At 37.0% G+C, this 20862-nt stretch overlaps 1 protein-coding gene across 5 annotated transcripts in view; it reads right to left on the bottom strand.

Annotated features, from left to right (window-relative positions):
- ATP11B (ATPase phospholipid transporting 11B (putative)) overlaps window positions 1–20862 on the bottom strand; it is a 134911-nt gene that overhangs the window by 49343 nt on the left and 64706 nt on the right. For all 5 annotated transcript variants that reach the window (XM_059920587.1, XM_059920589.1, XM_059920588.1 and 2 more), the window contains 6 exons: window positions 12989–13231; window positions 12030–12205; window positions 11466–11534; window positions 10066–10139; window positions 9889–9992; window positions 3–184 (listed from right to left, as the gene is read on the bottom strand). In XM_059920587.1, the coding sequence (XP_059776570.1) occupies window positions 3–184; window positions 9889–9992; window positions 10066–10139; window positions 11466–11534; window positions 12030–12205; window positions 12989–13231 (848 nt within the window). The remainder of the gene's footprint in view (window positions 1–2; window positions 185–9888; window positions 9993–10065; window positions 10140–11465; window positions 11535–12029; window positions 12206–12988; window positions 13232–20862) is intronic.

Genomic DNA, 20862 nt, shown 5'->3' with positions numbered 1-20862 from the left:
ACTTGTCTTCTACTGCCGTAGCTCCCACTAATACCAGGTCTTTCTCTATGAACCGGAAGACATCTGCCAGTTTCTCTTCCCGTTGCTGCAAGGCAGTCCTGGCTTCAAATAAACGTCTATCTATCTCCTCATACTCTTTAGGTGTAAACTCTCTATAGGCCATACACAGAGTTCTTAGCCCTTTCTAAAATAGGAAAATTAAAGACAAAAATTGAACAAAAATAACTAATGGGGAATTAAGAAGTCATTGAAATAAACTGAGGACCCTGTTACCAAAATTCAACTATAAATAATTTAAAAAGTACTATCATCTAGTGATAGGAAATAAACTGTCACAAAACCCTAGTCATCTGAGTTATGGGACACATATTATCATAGCTCTTGCAATTTCTGATGAGTTCTTAAACAGTTGCTCAAAATAATTAAGGTCATTGAATTGTAGAACATTATAGAGCCTAGACAGGATCATAAAGACGATCTACCTGTGATTTTAAATATGTTTTACCAGGAAAGCCAAAAAGTTCTATAATGGTACCTTTAGGATTGTCAAGAGAGAGGCAGCCCCAGGTTCTTCTCTCCTGTTTTAACCACTACAACTCCACTTTTATCTACTTTATTTTTTTTAGACAATATTTTTTTAAAGTCTTTATTGAATTTGTTCCAAAATGGCTTCTGTTTTATGTGTTTTTTTGGCTTTTTGGCCGCGAGGCATGTGGGATCGTCCCGACCAGGGATTGAACCTGCATTGGAAGGTGAAGTCTTAACCACTGGACTGCCAGGGAAGTCCCCACTTTTATCTACTTTAAAAGAACTTTTTTTTAAGCAAAGGGGACTATAATTTCCTGAGGGTTCATGATATGACAAATTCACATTTCAAATAAAGAAGCCTGCAAAGTGGTCATTATCAACCAACCAATACTTTCTAGAGCCACTGAATGAATGATTTTAAATTGTATACCTTCACTGGTGGATTGGAATTTCACAAAACTTAGGAATATATATTTGATTATCTGATTCTATCAGGTGTAAACTTTTCTTATGGTGTTAATATTTGAAAGTTGGTATCTAAATCTGAAAGCTTACAAAAGTTCTTTTTCTTGCAATACATTTTCCTCAGAGAAACCCAACATAAATGTTCTAATAGTAGGACTCAGAAAGGGAAGGTTTTAAAATACTATATGACACTACTTAGCAGATTTCTAAATGTTGTCATGCCTTGATTTACAAATGACCTACACCTGTTTCTCTTAAATAACAGTTAAGAGACTATGAGAGTTACTAAATTAATTCATTCTACAACAAACATTTATTGAGTGCCAACTACGTGCCCGCATTTTTCTGGATTAAAATGACAGAAAAGTAGAATAGAACTTCCCTGGTGGTGCAGTGGTTAAGTATCTGCCTGCCAATGCAGGGGACACGGGTTTGATCCCTGGTCCAGGAAGATCCCACATGCCGCGGAGCAACTAAGCCCGTGCACCACAACTACTGATCCCGTGCTCCGCAACTACTGAGACCACATGTTGCAACTACTGAAGCCTGCATGCCTAGAGCCGGTGCTCCGCAACAAGAGAAGCCACTGCAACAAGAAGCCCATGCACCGCAATGAAGAGTAGCCCCCGCTCACCGCAACTAGAGAAAGCCCACATGCAGCGAGGACCCACCGTAGTCCCTGCCCCACCCGCCCAAAAAAAATAGAACAATGCCTTTGTTCTTATGGATATTACAGCGTGGTAGATGAACTAGACCATAAAAAAATAGAAAGTAATGGGAGAAAAGAAACTGTAAGTAAGTAAAAGAGGCAGGTGGGCAGCATTTATAGAAATGCAGAAATGAGAGATCATGAGGCTCTTAGACTGAGACAGAGCTGCTTAATAAGTTTCCTCTTCACATGAATTGTGGCACTTTGTTTTTGTAAGATTTTCCTACATTCTTTTATTAAGAGGGACATAATTCACGTACCATAATTCACCTTAAAAAGTACAATTCAGAGAGATTAACCAAGATGGCGGAGTAGAAGGACGTGCTGTCACTCCCTCTTGCGAGAGCACCAGAATCACAACTTGCTGCTGGACAATCATTGACAGGAAGACCCTGGACTTCACCAAGGAGGATACCCCACGTCCAAGGACAGAGGAGAAGCCACAGTGAGACGGTAGGAGGGGCGCAATCAGAGTAAAATCAAACCCCGTAACTGCTGGGTGGGTGACTCACAGACTGGCGAACACTTATACCACAGAAGTCCACCCACTGGAGTAAAGGTTCTGAGCCCCACGTCAGGCTTCCTAACCTGGGGGTCAGGCAACGGGAGGAGGAATTCCTAGAGAAGCAGACTTTGAAGCCTAGTGGGAATTGGATTGCAGGACTTTGACGGGACTGGGGGAAACAGAGACCCCACTCTTGGAGGGCACACACAAAGTAATGTGTGCATCAGGACCCAGGGGAAGGAGCAGTGAGCCTGGGGGAGACTGAACCAGACCTACCTGCTGGTGTTGGGGGGTCTCCTGCAGAGGCGAGTGGTGGCTCTGTTTCACCGTGGGGATAAGGACACTGGCAGCAGAGGTTCTGGGAAGTTCTCCTTGGCGTGAGCCCTCCCAGAGTCTGCCATTAACCCCACCAAAGAGCACGGGTAGGCTCCAGTGTTGGGTTGCCTCAGGCAAAACAGCCAACAGGGAGGGAACCCAGCCCCACCCATCAACAGTCAAGTGGATTAAGGTTTTACTGAGCTCTGACCCGCCACAGCAACAGGGAGGGAACCCAGCCCCACCCATCAACAGTCAAGTGGATTAAGGTTTTACTGAGCTCTGACTGCCACAGCAACAGTCAGCTCTACCCACCACCAGAGCCTCCCATCAAGCCTCTTAGATAGCCTCAACCACCAGAGGGCAGACAACAGAAGCAAGAAAAACTATAATCCTGCAGCCTGTGGACCAAAAACCACAGTTACAGAAAGATAGAGAAGATGAAAAGGCAGAGGGCTATGTACCAGATGAAGGAACAAGAAAAAACCCCAGAAAAACAACTAAATGAAGTGGAGATAGGCAACCTTCCAGAAAAAGAATTCAGAATAATGATAGTGAAGATGATCCAGGACCTTGGAATAAGAATGGAGGCAAAGATTGAGAAGATGCAAGAAATGATTAACAAAGACCTAGAAGAATTAAAGAACAAACAAACAGAGATGACCAATACAATAACTGAAATGAAAACTACACTAGAAGGAATCAATAGCAGAATAACTGAGGCAGAAGAACGGATAAGTGACCTGGAAGACAGAATGATGGAATTCACTGCTGCGGAACAGACTAAAGAAAAAAGAATGAAAAGAAATGAAGACAGCCTAAGAGACCTCTGGGACAACATTAAACGCAACAACATTCGCATTATAGGGGTCCCAGAAGGAGAAGAGAGAGAGAAAGGACCAGAGAAAATATTTGAAGAGATTATAGTCGAAAACTTCCCTAACATGGGAAAGGAAATAATTAATCAAGTCCAGGAAGCACAGAGAGTCCCATACAGGATAAACCCAAGGAGAAACACGCCGAGACACATAGTAATCAAAGTGGCAAAAATTAAAGACAAAGAAAAATTATTGAAAGCAGCAAGGGAAAAACGACAAATAACATACAAGGGAACTCCCATAAGGTTAACAGCTGATTTCTCAGCAGAAACTCTGCAAGCCAGAAGGGAGTGGCATGATATACTTAAAGTGATGAAAGGGAAGAACCTACAACCAAGATTACTCTACCTGGCAAGGATCTCATTTAGATTTGATGGAGAAATCAAAAGCTTTACAGACAAGCAAAAGCTAAGAGAATTCAGCACCACCAAACCAGCTCTACAACAAATGCTAAAGGAACTTCTCTAAGTGGGAAACACAAGAGAAGAAAAGGACCTACAAAAACAAACCCAAAACAATTAAGAAAATGGTCATAGGAACATACATATCGATAATTACCTTAAACGTGAATGGATTAAATGCCCCAACCAAAAGACATAGACTGGCTGAATGGATACAAAAACAAGACCCATATATATGCTGTCTACAAGAGACCCACTTTAGACCTCGGGACACATACAGACTGAAAGTGAGGGGATGGAAAAAGATATTCCATGCAAATGGAAATCAAAAGAAAGCTGGAGTAGCTATACTCATATCAGATAAAATAGACTTTAAATTAAAGAATGTTACAAGAGACAAGGAAGGACACTACATAATGATCCAGGGATCAATCCAAGAAGAAGATATAACAATTATAAATATATATGCACCCAACATAGGAGCACCTCAATACATAAGGCAACTGCTAACAGCTATAAAAGAGGAAATCGACAGTAACACAATAATAGTGGGGGACTTTAACACCTCACTTACACCAATGGACAGATCATCCAAAATGAAAATAAATAAGGAAACAGAAGCTTTAAATGACACAATAGACCAGATAGATTTAATTGATATATATCGGACATTCCATCCAAAAACAGCAGATTACACGTTCTTCTCAAGTGCGCACGGAACATTCTCCAAGATAGATCACATCTTGGGTCACAAATCAAGCCTCAGTAAATTTAAGAAAATTGAAATCATATCAAGCATCTTTCCTGACCACAACGCTATGAGATTAGAAATGAATTACAGGGAAAAAAACGTAAAAAGGACAAACACATGGAGGCTAAACAATACGTTACTAAATAACCAAGAGATCACTGAAGAAATCAAAGAGGAAATCAAAAAATACCTAGAGACAAATGACAATGAAAACACGACGACCCAAAACCTATGGGATGCAGCAAAAGCAGTTCTAAGAGGGAAGTTTATAGCTATACAAGCCTACCTAAAGAAACAAGAAAAAGCTCAAGTAAACAATCTAACCTTACACTTAAAGAAACTAGAGAAAGAAGAACAAACAAAACCCAAAGTTAGCAGAAGGAAAGAAATCATAAAGATCAGAGCAGAAATAAATGAAATAGAAACAAAGAAAACAATAGCAAAGATCAATAAAACTAAAAGTTGGTTCTTTGAGAAGATAAACAAAATTGATAAGCCATTAGCCAGACTCATCAAGAAAAAGAGGGAGAGGACTCAAATCAATAAAATCAGAAATGAAAAAGGAGAAGTTACAACAGACACCGCAGAAATACAAAGCATCCTAAGAGGCTACTACAAGCAACTTTATGCCAATAAAATGGACAACCTGGAAGAAATGGACAAATTTTTAGAAAGGTATAACCTTCCGAGACTGAACCAGGAAGAAATAGAAAATATGAACAGACCAATCACAAGTAATGAAATTGAAACTGTGATTAAAAATCTTCCAACAAACAAAAGTCCAGGACCAGATGGCTTCCCAGGTGAATTCTATCAAACATTTAGAGAAGAGCTAACACCCATCCTTCTCAAACTCTTCCAAAAAATTGCAGAGGAAGGAACACTCCCAAACTCATTCTATGAGGCCACCACCACCCTGATACCAAAACCAGACAAAGACACTACAAAAAAAGAAAATTACAGACCAATATCACTGATGAATATAGATGCAAAAATCCTCAACAAAATACTAGCAAACAGAATCCAACAACACATTAAAAGGATCATACACCACGATCAAGTGGGATTTATCCCAGGGATGCAAGGATTCTTCAATATACGCAAATCAATCAATGTGATACACCATATTAACAAATTGAAGAATAAAAACCATATGATCATCTCAATAGATGCAGAAAAAGCTTTTGACAAAATTCAACACCCATTTCTGATAAAAACTCTCCAGAAAGGGGGCATAGAGGGAACCTACCTCAACATAATAAAGGCCATATATGACAAACCCACAGCAAACATCATTCTCAATGGTGAAAAACTGAAAGCATTTCCTCTAAGATCAGGAACGAGACAAGGATGTCCACTCTCACCACTATTATTCAACATAGTTTTGGAAGTCCTAGCCACGGCAATCAGAGAAGAAAAAGAAATAAAAGGAATACAAATTGGAAAAGAAGAAGTAAAACTGTCACTGTTTGCGGATGACATGATACTATAAATAGAGAATCCTAAAACTGCCACCAGAAAACTGCTAGAGCTAATTAATGAATATGGTAAAGTTGCAGGATACAAAATTAATGCACAGAAATCTCTTGCATTCCTATACACTAATGATGAAAAATCTGAAAGAGAAATTATGGAAACACTCCCATTTACCATTGCAACAAAAAGAATAAAATACCTAGGAATAAACCTACCTAGGGAGACAAAAGACCTGTATGCAGAAAACTATAAGACACTGATGAAAGAAATTAAAGATGATACCAACAGATGGAGAGATATACCATGTTCTTGGATTGGAAGAATCAACATTGTGAAAATGAGTATACTACCCAAAGCAATCTACAGATTCAATGCAATCCCTATCAAATTACCAATGGCATTTTTTACGGAGCTAGAACAAATCATCTTAAAATTTGTATGGAGACACAAAAGACCCCGAATAGGCAAAGCAGTCTTGAGGCAAAAAAATGGAGCTGGAGGAATCAGACTCCCTGACTTCAGACTATACTACAAAGCTACAGTAATCAAGACAATATGGTACTGGCACAAAAACAGAAACATAGATCAATGGAACAAGATAGAAAGCCCAGACATTAACCCACGCACCTATGGTCAACTAATCTATGACAAAGGAGGCAAAGATATACAATGGAGAAAAGACAGTCTCTTCAATAAGTGGTGCTGGGAAAACTGGACAGCTACATGTAAAAGAATGAAATTAGAATACTCCCTAACACCATACACAAAAATAAACTCAAAATGGATTAGAGACCTAAATATAAGACTGGACACTATAAAACTCTTAGAGGAAAACATAGGAAGAACACTCTTTGACATAAATCACAGCAAGATCTTTTTTGATCCACCTCCTAGAGTAATGGAAATAAAAACAAAAATAAACAAGTGGGACCTAATGAAACTTCAAAGCTTTTGCACAGCAAAGGAAACCATAAACAAGACGAAAAGACAACCCTCAGAATGGGAGAAAATATTTGCAAATGAATCAACCGACAAAGGATTAATCTCCAAAATATATAAACAGCTCATTCAGCTCAATATCAAAGAAACAAACACCCCAATCCAAAAATGGGCAGAAGACCTAAATAGACATTTCTCCAAAGAAGACATACAGATGGCCACGAAGCACATGAAAAGATGCTCAACATCACTAATTATTAGAGAAATGCAAATCAAAACTACAATGAGGTACCACCTCACTCCTGTTAGAATGGACATCATCAGAAAATCTACAAACAACAAATGCTGGAGAGGGTGTGGAGAAAAGGGAACCCTCTTGCACTGTTGGTGGGAATGTAAATTGATACAGCCACTATGGAGAACAATATGGAGGTTCCTTAAAAAACTAAAAATAGAATTACCATATGACCCAGCAATCCCACTACTGGGCATATACCCAGAGAAAACCGTGATTCAAAAAGACACATGCACCCGAATGTTCACTGCAGCACTATTTACAATAGCCAGGTCATGGAAGCAACCTAAATGCCCATCAACAGATGAATGGATAAAGAAGATGTGGTACATATATACAATGGAATATTACTCAGCCATAAAAAGGAACGAAATTGAGTCATTTGTTGAGACGTGGATGGATCTAGAGACTGTCATACAGAGTGAAGTAAGTCAGAAAGAGAAAAACAAATATCGTATATTAATGCATGTATGCGGAACCTAGAAAAATGGTACAGATGAGCCAGTTTGCAGGGCAGAAGTTGAGACACAGATGTAGAGAATGGACATATGGACACCAAGGGGGGAAAACTGCGGTGGGGTGGGGATGGTGGTGTGCTGAATTGGGCGATTGGGATTGACATGTATACACTGATGTGTATAAAACTGATGCCTAATAAGAACCTGCAGTATAAAAAAACAAACAAAACAACTAATACTAAACTTTCATTGGGTTATTTGTATGGAAACATGTTAATATAAATGTTTCAGACATTACATGAAATTTCTAAAAATCTTATATTTGTATTTGTATGGAAATATGTATGGAAATATGTTAATATAAATGTTTCAGACATTACATGAAATTTCTAAAAATCATATTTGTATTTGTATGGAAATATGTATGGAAATATGTTAATATAAATGTTTCAGACATTACATGAAATTTCTAAAAATCTTATATGTTCTGGTATAATGTTATAAGTAATAATCCTAGTTATTACTTTAAAATGTATATCTCAGAAATAACTAATTTTCTTGTCAACTGCATTATTATGAACTGTCATCAAATCTTTAACCGTGGTCATTTTTAAGTCTTTTGTCATTTACAGACAGTTCTGGGTGTACTCTGATGATTTTGCAAATATGTTCCTATAAAAGGGTTTCATCTTCAAGAAATACATGGAAAAGACTCTGACAAGTACAGGTTTCTGGTAACGGACTGTACTGCTGAACTGAATGAATAAGCATTTTCAGAACTCTAATGAAAAACTGATGAACTCATAAAAGTGCTAACAAAAGATCAAGATGAAAAAAAAAAATTAATTACATGGGACTGAGTGAACTGATGAGGATGAGTATAATTTTTGTGACTTTCTGTCTGAATTTAAAAAAAAAAAAAAAAAAAAAATTCCACAAGGACTCAGAGGCAAAGAATATACAAATCAATTTTCACTGCAAAGTAAAGGAGCTGTTACAGTGGAGGATTACTGGACTGAATGTCAATACTATGACATAGTATGAGTGTGTTTCATGTTTGGTAATTGCAATCATTGTTGGTTTTGTTGTGGTCATCCATGTACAATGCTTGGTGTCAGTCGATTTATCTCTTGTAAAAATAAAATACAGTGTGTGTGTGTGAAAAAAAAAAAAAAAAAAAAAAAAAAAGTACAATTCAGTGGTCTTTAGTGTACTCACAAAGTCGTGCAATTGTTATTACTATCTAATTCCAGAACATTTGCATCACCCCCAAAAGGAATCCCATATTCATTAGCAGACACTTCCCTTCCCCCCTTTCCTCCAGCTCCTGGCAACCACTAATATGCTTTCTGGCTCTATGACTTTGTCTTTTCTGGGTATTTCATATAAATGGAACATATGGCCTTTTGTGACTAGCTTCTTTCACTTAGCAATCTTTTCAAAGTTCATCCATGATGTGGCATATATCAGTACTTCATCCCTTTTAATGGCCAAATAATATTTTGTTATATGGATATGACACATCAGTTGATGGACATTTGGGTTTTTCCTTTTTTTGGCTATTAGGAATAAAGCTGCTAAGTACAAGTTTTTGTGTAGACGTATGTTTTCAATTCTCTTGGATATATACCTAGGAGTGAAATTACCAAGTCATATAGTAACTCTATATTACTCTATGTTCTATGAGGAATTGTAAAACTATTTTTGAAAGTGGCCATATCATTTATATTCCCATCAGCAATGTATCAGGGTTCCAGTTTCTACAAATAATTGGGATTTTTGTACGTCTCCTTTTTTTTTTTCGGCCATGCTGCACGGCATGCAGAATCTTAATCCCCCGACCAGGGATGGAACCCACGCCCCCTGCAATGGAAGCACGCAGTCTTAACCACTGGACCGCCAGGGAAGTCCCTCCCTTTTTAATATAGCAATCTGAGTGGTCCTTGTAGCCATAAGTACTCTGGCTGTACTAGGTGCAAAGAGAAGACATATTTTAGCAGGTTAAAAAAGGTCAAATTTTAACCAACAAATGAGGAGCCAACACATAATGTAACAGAACTGCAGAATTTCTATAATTTTTGATAAAATACTAATGCAAAAATGAAACCCTAAATCTTTCATATATATATATTTTTAGCGGTTTTTAAATTAGAGAAATTTGCACTTACCAAAGCAAATTCATCTACATGAATTCTGGTTTTTTCTATTTCTCCACCTATACATTCCGGGAGAACTGATGATTCGGCTCCTTTAACAAATAAAAGTTTCTCACCTAAAAAGAAAAATGAGTTATCAAGCTCTTAGTATTATTTAACTAAAAATTCATGAACATTTAAATTGGTTACCTGAAGGTGCCTGAACAATTACACTCATTCTTCTACGATCTGAATCAAATTCCAGAATATGAAGCAGTTTGTACCTAAGGAAGAAAAAATAAGAAAGACAAAATCTGTACTGTTTTGAATAATATTAAGTGAATATTTGGAAAGAATCCCTATAAAAGATAAAATGGTTAATTTAGAACAAGAAATTAATCTCAATTACATTTTTCAAGATGATGGATTATGAGTCATTAATAACACAAGATAGAAAAAGAAGGAACTGACATTTATTAAGTACTTACCAAATGCCACGTACTTTACATACCTTATATCATTTAATACCCATGAGAACCAAAGGAGGTAGGTCTTATCTCATTTTACAGGTGAGGACTATTAAACTCAGAAAGATACACTCATTTGCCTTAAGTCAAATAAGCATGTGAATGGGAATACATATCTGCCCAGCTTCATGTTTTTCCTCATTAAAAAAGGTGACTGATTCTCAACTCTTTTTTCTGCCTAAACACACCTGAGAAATACGAACACTCACATTAGTAACAGAGGCTCATTACAGCAGTGATTCTGAACCTACGACAGGGCATGTGTGTGCAGTTGGGGGACACAAAGGCCTCTCTAGGGAGCTGTAAAAGAATTTGTGTGGATGGGTCAGGTGTGGATTGAAAAGTCTTCTGGATGAATTTATACAATGATGTTCATATGGAATGTTTTGGCACATCTCAAAGAAAAACACTGAGTAGAATGGTTTATAAGTTGATAAAATGAGCCAGACAGGCTTCCAGATAAATGTAGCCAAAGACTGGGCAATATTTAGTTCAGAAAAGCATAGTCTGGGAAAGCACAAGTGGAGCTGAGATATGATCAGAAATGATAAAACCACGAAAGATATGAATGTGATAAGAATGGACTAATTTATCAAACAGTGGAAATACTGGAAATAATACAACGGTTTCTTAATGTTTGAAAGATAAAAATCATAGGAAAGATAAGGAAGTTTTTATTTAGTGAGTAGAAATTTACAAAACTCATTACCCTAAGAATGTGTAAAAATAAACACATAAGTAAATTCAAGAACCATTAAGCTAAAATACAGATGAAAGTTTCAGAGCATTATACTGTTATTACCATGATGAGATACAATGTAATACTGACATCATTCTAGAGCAGATGTCAGTAAACTTTTCCTGTAAGGGGCCAGACAGTAAATACTTTAGGCTTTGAAGACCATATATGATCTCTGCTGCATATTTTTTTGTTTTGGAAAACACTTAAAAAATGTAATTTAGTTTGCAGGCTGTACAGAAACAGGCTGTAGGCCAGATCTGGTTTCTGGGTCATAGTTTACCAATTCCTGTTCTATAGTAAACACTTAATATATAGAAAATTACAATATAGAAAAAAATTACCGTTCCAGTTTTCCAAGTGTTTTAACTTCCATAGTTTCTCCAGAATTGCCAATAAATACAATGCCGAATCTAGGGAATAAAAGGAGAAAGAAATATAACATTTAAAGGATGATATTTTATAATTCACAATATAACTAACTTGAATAAAAACATTTAAAATATAAGTTTAAGGTGTATTTTAAAGTTATTTCCTTTGAGTATAGGATTATTTTTAAGAACTTGAAGGGTGAGAGTAGATCTATAACAATACATACACAAGTATTTCTCACAAATTATATTGTTCGTATTTCACAGTAACCAGACTTTTAAAGAGATTTCTTCAAAATATGACTTAATGCAAGCTTGACAACAAAATTAATGACATTTCAAATTCTCATTTAAAATACCTTTATGTGTAAAAATATATACATATAAATAAAATACCTTTATGTGTAAAAAAATGTGTAAAAATAAAATACCTTTGTTTCTGAATTTTGTCTGAGAATTTAAAATTATGTTCTTGTATTTTCACATTTTCATTTAAAACGTATTTTTCTGAAGATTTGAAAATTAGACTTAAACTACCTTGCAGCAGCTTCCACGAGAGCCTTTTCATCTGGTGAAGATGCATAGTACTCCAACTGGGAGGGTGCAAGGTTGGTTTGCCAGGGACCATCACCAATGCCATCAGTCTGAACACTGCTAATCTGCACAGTGTGACAGAGACTGACTGCTTTAAAGAAGAGATCATGTTCTTTAATCTGCAGAAACATAATTAATATTCATAATAAAATATACCAATACCAAATAACATGTAGGAACATGTAGGAAACCAAAAACAAAATTCTAAAAAATGCCAATAAATACAGCTCATAATTTGATAAACTAAGATGTAGAACAAGAGTGCTACAATTCTGAATTGCATAAATAATAGTTGGTTGCTTCTGAATCCCAAGAGTAAAATGTCACATTTGCTTATGACCCTTCAACATCTGAGTATATTTTTAGGAGGCATAACCAAATTGCACATAAAGGTGAAAACTCTTTTGTGGAAGAACTGAGATCTCAGAAGCTCTATTCCTTAGCAAAGTCTTCTTTATTTCAAGGCAGAAAGGGCTTTCCTTAACTTAGTCCCATTTAAGTACCCAGAGAACTAAAGTAGATGCATATATATTTTTTATTTTAGTGGAACATTTAATTTAATTTATTTATTTATATTTTTAAAATAGATCTTTATTGGAGTATAATTGCTTCACAATACTGTGTTAGTTTCTGTTGCACAACAAAGCGAATCAGCCATATGCATACACATGCCCCCATATCCCCTTCCTCTTGAGCCTCCCTCCGTAAAGTAGATGCATATTAAGTGACAAGTTAAGCTGGCTTATGACTATAAATTCTCAGTGCTGAATCAAAGGATAAACATTTCAAATGTATATTCCTTGCCCCACTAACATTTAAACTTTTTCTCCTACAACCCACCAACTAACAAAGAATTACTATTTCAAATGAAACTCCTATTTATTAACTTAAAAATTGCTTACTAGTTCAGTTTCATTTTCAGGACTGGTTCTAAAAGAGGAACTGGTTGCAAGATGGGATAAGTTGTTAAGATGGGATAAACTACTAAGATAAGATAAGTTTCCTTCTGAAGAGTCTGGTGTTGGTCCTTCAGATACAAGTCTACCATTGATTTCTTGGTATTTTATACCATTAATTGAACATTCCCGAAACTGCATCTCGTTTTCGGTCAGTGTACCAGTTTTATCTGTAAACACATACTCCACCTAGAGATAGAAAACAAAAGAAAACAAACCTTTATGTTCAGGGTATTATGTTAAACAAAAAAACTTTGTACTCTTACTTATAATCCGAGCACAAGCAAATAATTAAAGATGCCACAGAAACAAAACAGGGTAATACAAAATATTTAAAACCTATATACTCTTTGAAGTCTGTGGCATCTTTAGGTTCATGTTCATCTATAGAGTTGGTGGATAATTTATGTTGAACAAGCAGCAGAAATATGAACTGCAGTTATTCTCTCTGGGTAAACTGAGGAAAAGCCAATACTGATATTTGGGGATATTCCCCAAAAACAGCTGGGCTGCCAGGCTTTTCTAGGGAAAACTTTTGGACTTGTAAAGAAAACCAAAGATTAGCATTCATTTGAGGATATCACCTTACATGAAAAGGTAAAGAGAGTCTAAAACAAATGACAGGCAGTTCCGCTATAACACTGTCTTGAAAACACAAGAATTTATTACAATGAGATTGATATATAAGGGAACAATTTGAGCAAAATATGAACTTTGCGTTTGATTATGAACAGTTTCATCTGTGAGAAACACTAGGTGAACACAGAAAACTGCACCCAGAATACATGAAATATACAAACCTCAAACAGCTAGCAAGCTACCTCAGGTCACCATGTGTGTTATGAGCCATAACCATTCACATCTGGTATTATACTTTCCTTCTGTTTTCAGATAACCTTCCTTCCAATACTTCACAATAACACACAAGTTGCAATACTTCTGATGGCCACTTCCACAAGTAAACTTCAGGTCATTTTCAAGATAAAGTGCCATATTTATTGTAGTATTTATGTATTTCTTAATAATTTAGCAAGTCCTGTTGTCATTAGGTTCTTATCTTTTTATTTTAAATGTGTTACTGACAAAGTTTTTGTTGTACCCCAATCCCATTTTCCCATAAGCCCTGTGGTTTTTACTAAGTAATTTTGCATAGCACAGTGATTTTAGGAATGCATATGTCACATTACAGCAGAACTGATGTACTGAAAAAGGAACTAGGAAAAAACTGAGAAAATGCAACTAGCAGAAGGCTTTAAAGAAACTGTCACTAATATCCTCAGAGAGGTGAAAGAATAGATTATATTCAAGAAACAAGAATAAGATGTGAGCTGCGAAGTGGGAGTGACAGTGGCACCTCTCGGCCAGTTTTGCTTCACCGACTCAGCTGTGGGAAAAGCACCAGAACCGGGTCCAGCTGGAAGTGGGGGCTCGGACTTTAATCCATTGGAACATTTTCCTTGTGGAAAGCGTGAGCCGTGTGGATGAAAGGCTCTACGTGCTCCAGCCAGGCATCAGGGCTGTGCCTCTGAGGTGAGAGAGCCAACTTCAGGACACTGGTCCACAAGAGACCTCCCAGCTCCACGTAATACCAAACGGCGAAAATCCCTCAGAGATCTCCATCTCATCATCAAGACCCAGCTTCACTACACGACCAGCAAGCTACAGTGCTCACACCCTATGCCAAACAACTAGCAAGACAGGAACACAGCCCCATCCATTAGCAGAGAGGCTGCCTAAAATCATAATAAGGCCACAGATACCCCAAAACACACCACCAGATGTGGACGTGCCCACCAGAAAGACAAGATACAACCTCATCCACCAGAACACAGGCACTAGTCCCCTCCACCAGGAAGCCTACACAACCCACTGAAGCAACCTTAGCCACTGGGGACAGATACCAAAAACAACGGGAACTACGAACCTGCAGCCTGTGAAAAGAAGACCCCAAACACAGTAAGATAAGCAAAATGAGAAGACAGAAAAACACACAGCAGATAAAGGAGCAGGGTCAAAACACACCAGACCTAACAAATGATGAGGAAATAGGCAGTCTACCTGAAAAAGAATTCAGAATAATGATAGTAAGGATGATCCAAAATCTTGGAAAAAGAATAGACAAAATGCAAGAAACATTTAAAAAGGACGTAGAAGAACTAAAGAGGAACCAAGCAACGATGATAAACACAATAAATGAAATTTAAAATACTCTAGAAGGGATTAATAGCAGAATAACTGAGGCAGAAGAATGGGTAAGTGACCTGGAAGATAAAATAGTGGAAATAACTAATGCAGAGCAGAATAAAGAAAAAAGAATGAAAAGAACTGAGGACAGTCTCAGAGACCTCTGGGACAACATTAAACGCACCAACATTCGAATTATAGGGGTCCCAGAAGAAGAAGAGAAAAAGAAAGGGACTGGAAAATATTTGAAGAGATTATAGTTGAAAACTTCCCTAATATGGGAAAGGAAATAGTTAATCAAGTCCTGGAAGCACAGAGAGGCCCATACAGGATAAATCCAAGGAGAAACACGCCAAGACACATAATAATCAAACTATCAAAAATTAAATATAAAGAAAACATATTAAAAGCAGCAAGGGAAAAACAACAAATAACACACAAGGGAATCCCCATAAGGTTAACAGCTGATCTTTCAGCAGAAACTCTGCAAGCCAGAAGGGAGTGGCAGGATATACTTAAAGTGATGAAGGAGAAAAACCTACAACCAAGATTACTCTACCCAGCAATGATCTCATTCAGATTTGATGGAGAAATTAAAACCTTTACAGACAAGCAAAAGCTGAGAGAGTTCAGCACCACCAAACCAGCTTTACAACAAATGCTAAAGGAACTTCTCTAGGCAGGAAACACAAGAGAAGGAAAAGACCTACAATAACAAACCCAAAACAGTTTAGAAAATGGGAATAGGAACATACATACTGATAATTACCTTAAATGTAAATGGATTAAATGCTTCCACCAAAAGACACAGACTGGCTGAATGGATACAAAAACAAGACACATATATATGCTGTCTAAAAGAGACCCACTTCAGAACTAGGGTCACATTCAGACTGAAAGTGAGGGGATGGAAAAAGATATTCCATGCAAATGGAAATCAAAAGAAAGCTGGAGTAGCAATTCTCATATCAGACAAAATAGACTTTAAAATAAAGACTATTACAAGAGACAAAGAAAGACACTATATAATGATCAAGGGATCAATCCAAGAAGAAGGTATAACAATTGTAAATATTTATGCACCCAACATAGGAGCACCTCAATACATAAGGCAAATACTAACAGCCATAAAAGGGGAAATTGACAGCAACACAATCATAGTAGGGGACTTCAACACCCCACTTTCACCAATGGACAGATCATTCAAAATGAAAATAAATAAGGAAACACAAGCTTTAAATGATACATTAAACAAGATGGACTTAATTGATATTTATAGGACATTCCACCCAAAAACAACATAATACACATTTTTCTCAAGTGCTCATGGAACATTCTCCAGGATAGATCATATCTTGGGTCACAAATCAAGCCTTGGTAAATTTAAGAAAATTGAAATCGTATCAAGTATCTTTTCCGACCACAACGCTATGAGACTAGATATCAATTACAGGAAAAGATCTGTAAAAAATACAAACACATGGATGCTACACAACACACTACTTAATAAGGAAGTGTTCACTGAAGAAATCAAAGGGGAAATAAAAAAATACCTAGAAACAAATGACAATGGAGATACGACGACCCAAAACCTATGGGACGCAGCAAAAGCAGTGCTAAGAGGGAAGTTTATAGCAATAAAAGCCTACATCAAGAAACAGGAAACATCTCGAATAAACAACCTAACCTTGCACCTGAAGCAATTAGAGAAAGAAGAGCAAAAAAACCCCAAAGCTAGCAGAAGGAAAGAAATCATAAATATCAGATCAGAAATAAATGAAAAAGAAATGAAGGAAACAACAGCAAAGATCAATAAAACTAAAAGCTGGTTCTTTGAGAAGATAAACAAAATTGATAAACCATTAGCCAGACTCATCAAGAGAAAAAGGGAGAAGACTCAAATCAATAGAACTAGAAATGAAAAAGAAGAAGTAACCACTGACACTGCAGAAATACAAACGATCATGAGAGATTACTACAAGCAACTCTATGCCAATAAAATGGACAACCTGGAAGAAATGGACAAATTCTTAGAAATGCACAACCTTCCAAGACTGAACCAGGAAGAAATAGAAAATATGAACGACCAATCACAAGCACTGAAATTGAAACTGTGATTAGAAATCTTCCAACAAACAAAAGCCCAGGACCAGATGGCTTCACAGGCGAATTCTATCAAACATATAGAGAAGAGCTAACACCTATCCTTCTCAAACTCGTCCAAAATATAGCAGAGGAAGGAACACTCCCAAACTCATTCTACGAGGCCACCATCACCCTGATACCAAAACCAGACAAAGATATCACAAAGAAAGAAAACTACAGGCCAATATCACTGATGAACACAGATGCAAAAATCCTCAAAAAAATACTAGCAAACAGAATCCAACAGCACAATAAAAGGATCATACACCATGGTCAAGTGGGGTTTATCCCAGGAATGCAAGGATTCTTCAATATACGCAAATCAATCAACGTGATACATCATATTAACAAATTGAAGGAGAAAAACCATATGATCATCTCAATAGATGCAGAGAAAGCTTTCGACAAAATTCAACACCCATTTATGATAAACGCCCTGCAGAAAGTAGGCATAGAGGGAACTTTCCTCAACATAATAAAGGCCATATATGACAAACCCACAGCCAACATTGTCCTCAATGGTGAAAAACTGAAACCATTTCCACTAAGATCAGGAACAAGACAAGGTTGCCCACTCTCACCACTATTATTCAACATAGTTTTGGAAGTGTTAGCCACAGCAATCAGAGAAGAAAAAGAAATAAAAGGAATCCAAATCGGAAAAGAAGAAGTAAAGCTGTCACTGTTTGCAGATGACATGATACTATACATAGAGAATCCTAAAGATTCTACCAGAAGACTACTAGAGCTAATCAATGAATTTGGTAAAGTAGCAGGATACAAAATTAATGCACAGAAATCTCTTTCATTTCTATACACTAATGATGAAAAATCTGAAAGTGAAATTAAGAAAACACTCCCGTTTACCATTGCAACAAAAAGAATAAAATATCTAGGAATAAACCTACCTAAGGAGACAAAAGATCTGTATGCAGAAAATTATAAGACACTGATGAAAGAAATTAAAGATGATACAAATAGATGGAGAGATATACCATGTTCTTGGATTGGAAGAATCAACATTGTGAAAATGACTTTACTACCCAAAGCAATCTACAGATTCAATGCAATCCCTATCAAACTACCACTGGCATTTTTCACAGAACTAGAACAAAAAATTTCAGAATTTGTATGGAAACACAAAAGACCCCGAATAGCCAAAGCAATCTTGAGAACGAAAAATGGAGCTGGAGGAATCAGGCTCCCTGACTTCAGATTATATTACAAAGCTAGAGTAATCAAGACAGTTTGGTACTGGCACAAAAACAGAAACATAGATCAATGGAACAGCATAGAAAGCCCAGAGATAAACCCACGCACATATGGTCACCTTATCTTTGATAAAGGAGGCAAGAATATACAATGGAGAAAAGACAGCCTCTTCAGTAAGTGGTGCTGGGAAAATTGGACAGGTACATGTAAAAGTATGTAATTAGAACACTCCCTGACACCATACACAAAAATAAACTCAAAATGGATTAAAGACCTAAGTGTAAGGCCAGACACTATCAAACTCTTAGAGGAAAACATAGGCAGAACACTCTATGACATAAATCACAACAAGATCCTTTTTGATGCACCTCCTAGAGAAATGGAAATAAAAACACAAATAAACAAATGGGACCTAATGAAACTTAAAAGCTTTTGCACAGCAAAGGAAACCATAAACAAGACCAAAAGACAACCCTCAGAATGGGAGAAAATATTTGCAAATGAAGCAACGGACAAAGGATTAATCTCCAAGATTTACAAGCAGCTCATGCAGCTCAATAACAAAAAAACAAACAACCCAATCCAAAAATGGGCAGAAGACCTAAGTAGTCATTTCTCCAAAAAAGATATACAGATGGCCAACAGACACATGAAAGAATGCTCAACATCATTAATCATAAGAGAAATGCAAATCAAAACTACAATGAGATATCATCTCACACCGGTCAGAATGGCCATCATCAAAAAATCTAGAAACAATAAATGCTGGAGAGGGTGTGGAGAAAAGGGAACACTCTTGCACTGTTGGTGGGAATGTAAATTGATACAGCCACTATGGAGAACAGTATGGAGGTTCCTTAAAAAACTAAAAATAGAACTACCATATGACCCAGCAATCCCACTACTGGGCATATACCCTGAGAAAACCATAATTCAAAAAGAGTCATGTACCAAAATGTTCATTGCAGCTCTATTTACAATAGCCAGGACATGGAAGCAACCTAAGTGTCCATCATCGGATGAATGGATAAAGAAGATGTGGTACATATATACAATGGAATACTACTCAGCCATAAAAGGAAACGAAATGGAGGTATTTGTAGCGAGGTAGATGGAGTTAGAGTCTGTCATACAGAGTGAAGTAAGTCAGAAAGAGAAAAACAAATACAGTATGCTAACACATATATATGGAATCTAAGGAAAAAAAAAGTCATGAAGAACCTAGTGGCAAGACGGGAATAAAGACACAGACCTACTAGAGAATGGACTTGAGGATATAGGGAGGGGGAGGGGTAAGATGTGACAGGGTGAGAGAATGGCATGGACATATACACACTACCAAATGTAAAATAGCCAGCTAGTGGGAAGCAGCTGCATAGCACAGGGGGATCAGCTCGGTGCTTTGTGACCACCTAGAGGGGTGGGATAGGGAGGGTGGGAGGGAGGGAGACGCAAGAGGGAAGAGATATGGGAACATATGTATATGTATAACTGATTCACTTTGTTATAAAGCAGAAAGTAACACACCATTGTAAACCAATTATACTCCAATAAAGATGTTATAAAAAAAAAAAAAGACTAATACACTACTTGACTCTGCAGTGAAGAGCATTTCAGTGTTTTCTGTGAGCTAAACCTTTACCTATCACAGTAGGAATTCAATGAATAATGTCTAAGATACATAAGAAACAGAAACGGAAGCATATTATTGGAAGGCATCAGGGCTACTGTAAATAGTAGTTAATGGAGCTGGAAGTTCCCGCCAGGATGAGGGCTAGGGGATTGGGGTAAATGGGTGGCGATACATTGTTTTTAACCATGGCAAATAATACTTGGATATCATTTTTTAAATTGTTTTTTCACTCTGGCTGCAGAGTAGAAATCTGATTGGAGGAGGTCAAGAGCAGACGCAGGGAGACCGGTTAGGAGAATAGTGCAGCAGTGCAGGTAGAAACAAAGGTTTATTAGACTAGATTGGTGGCAGCGGGGATGGGGAGAAGATGATGGATAAAAAAACACGATTAGCTCCAAAATATATAAACAGCTCATGCAGCTCAATATTAAAAAAGCAAACAACCCAGTCCAAAAATGGGCAGAAGACCTAAATAGACATTTCTCCAAAGAAGACATACAGATGGCCACAAAGCACATGAAAAGATGCTCAACATCACTAATTATTAGAGAAATGCAAATCAAAACAACAATGAGGTATCACCTCACACCAGTTAGAATGGGCATCGTCAGAAAATCTACAAACAACAAATGCTGGAGAGGGTGTG

Source organism: Balaenoptera ricei, chromosome 4 (genome assembly GCF_028023285.1).
Source record: "Balaenoptera ricei isolate mBalRic1 chromosome 4, mBalRic1.hap2, whole genome shotgun sequence".
In the NCBI taxonomy this organism is placed as follows: Eukaryota; Metazoa; Chordata; class Mammalia; order Artiodactyla; family Balaenopteridae; genus Balaenoptera; species Balaenoptera ricei.
The sequence above is the reverse complement of the archived record's forward strand: the minus strand, read 5'-3'. Positions and strand labels throughout refer to the sequence as shown.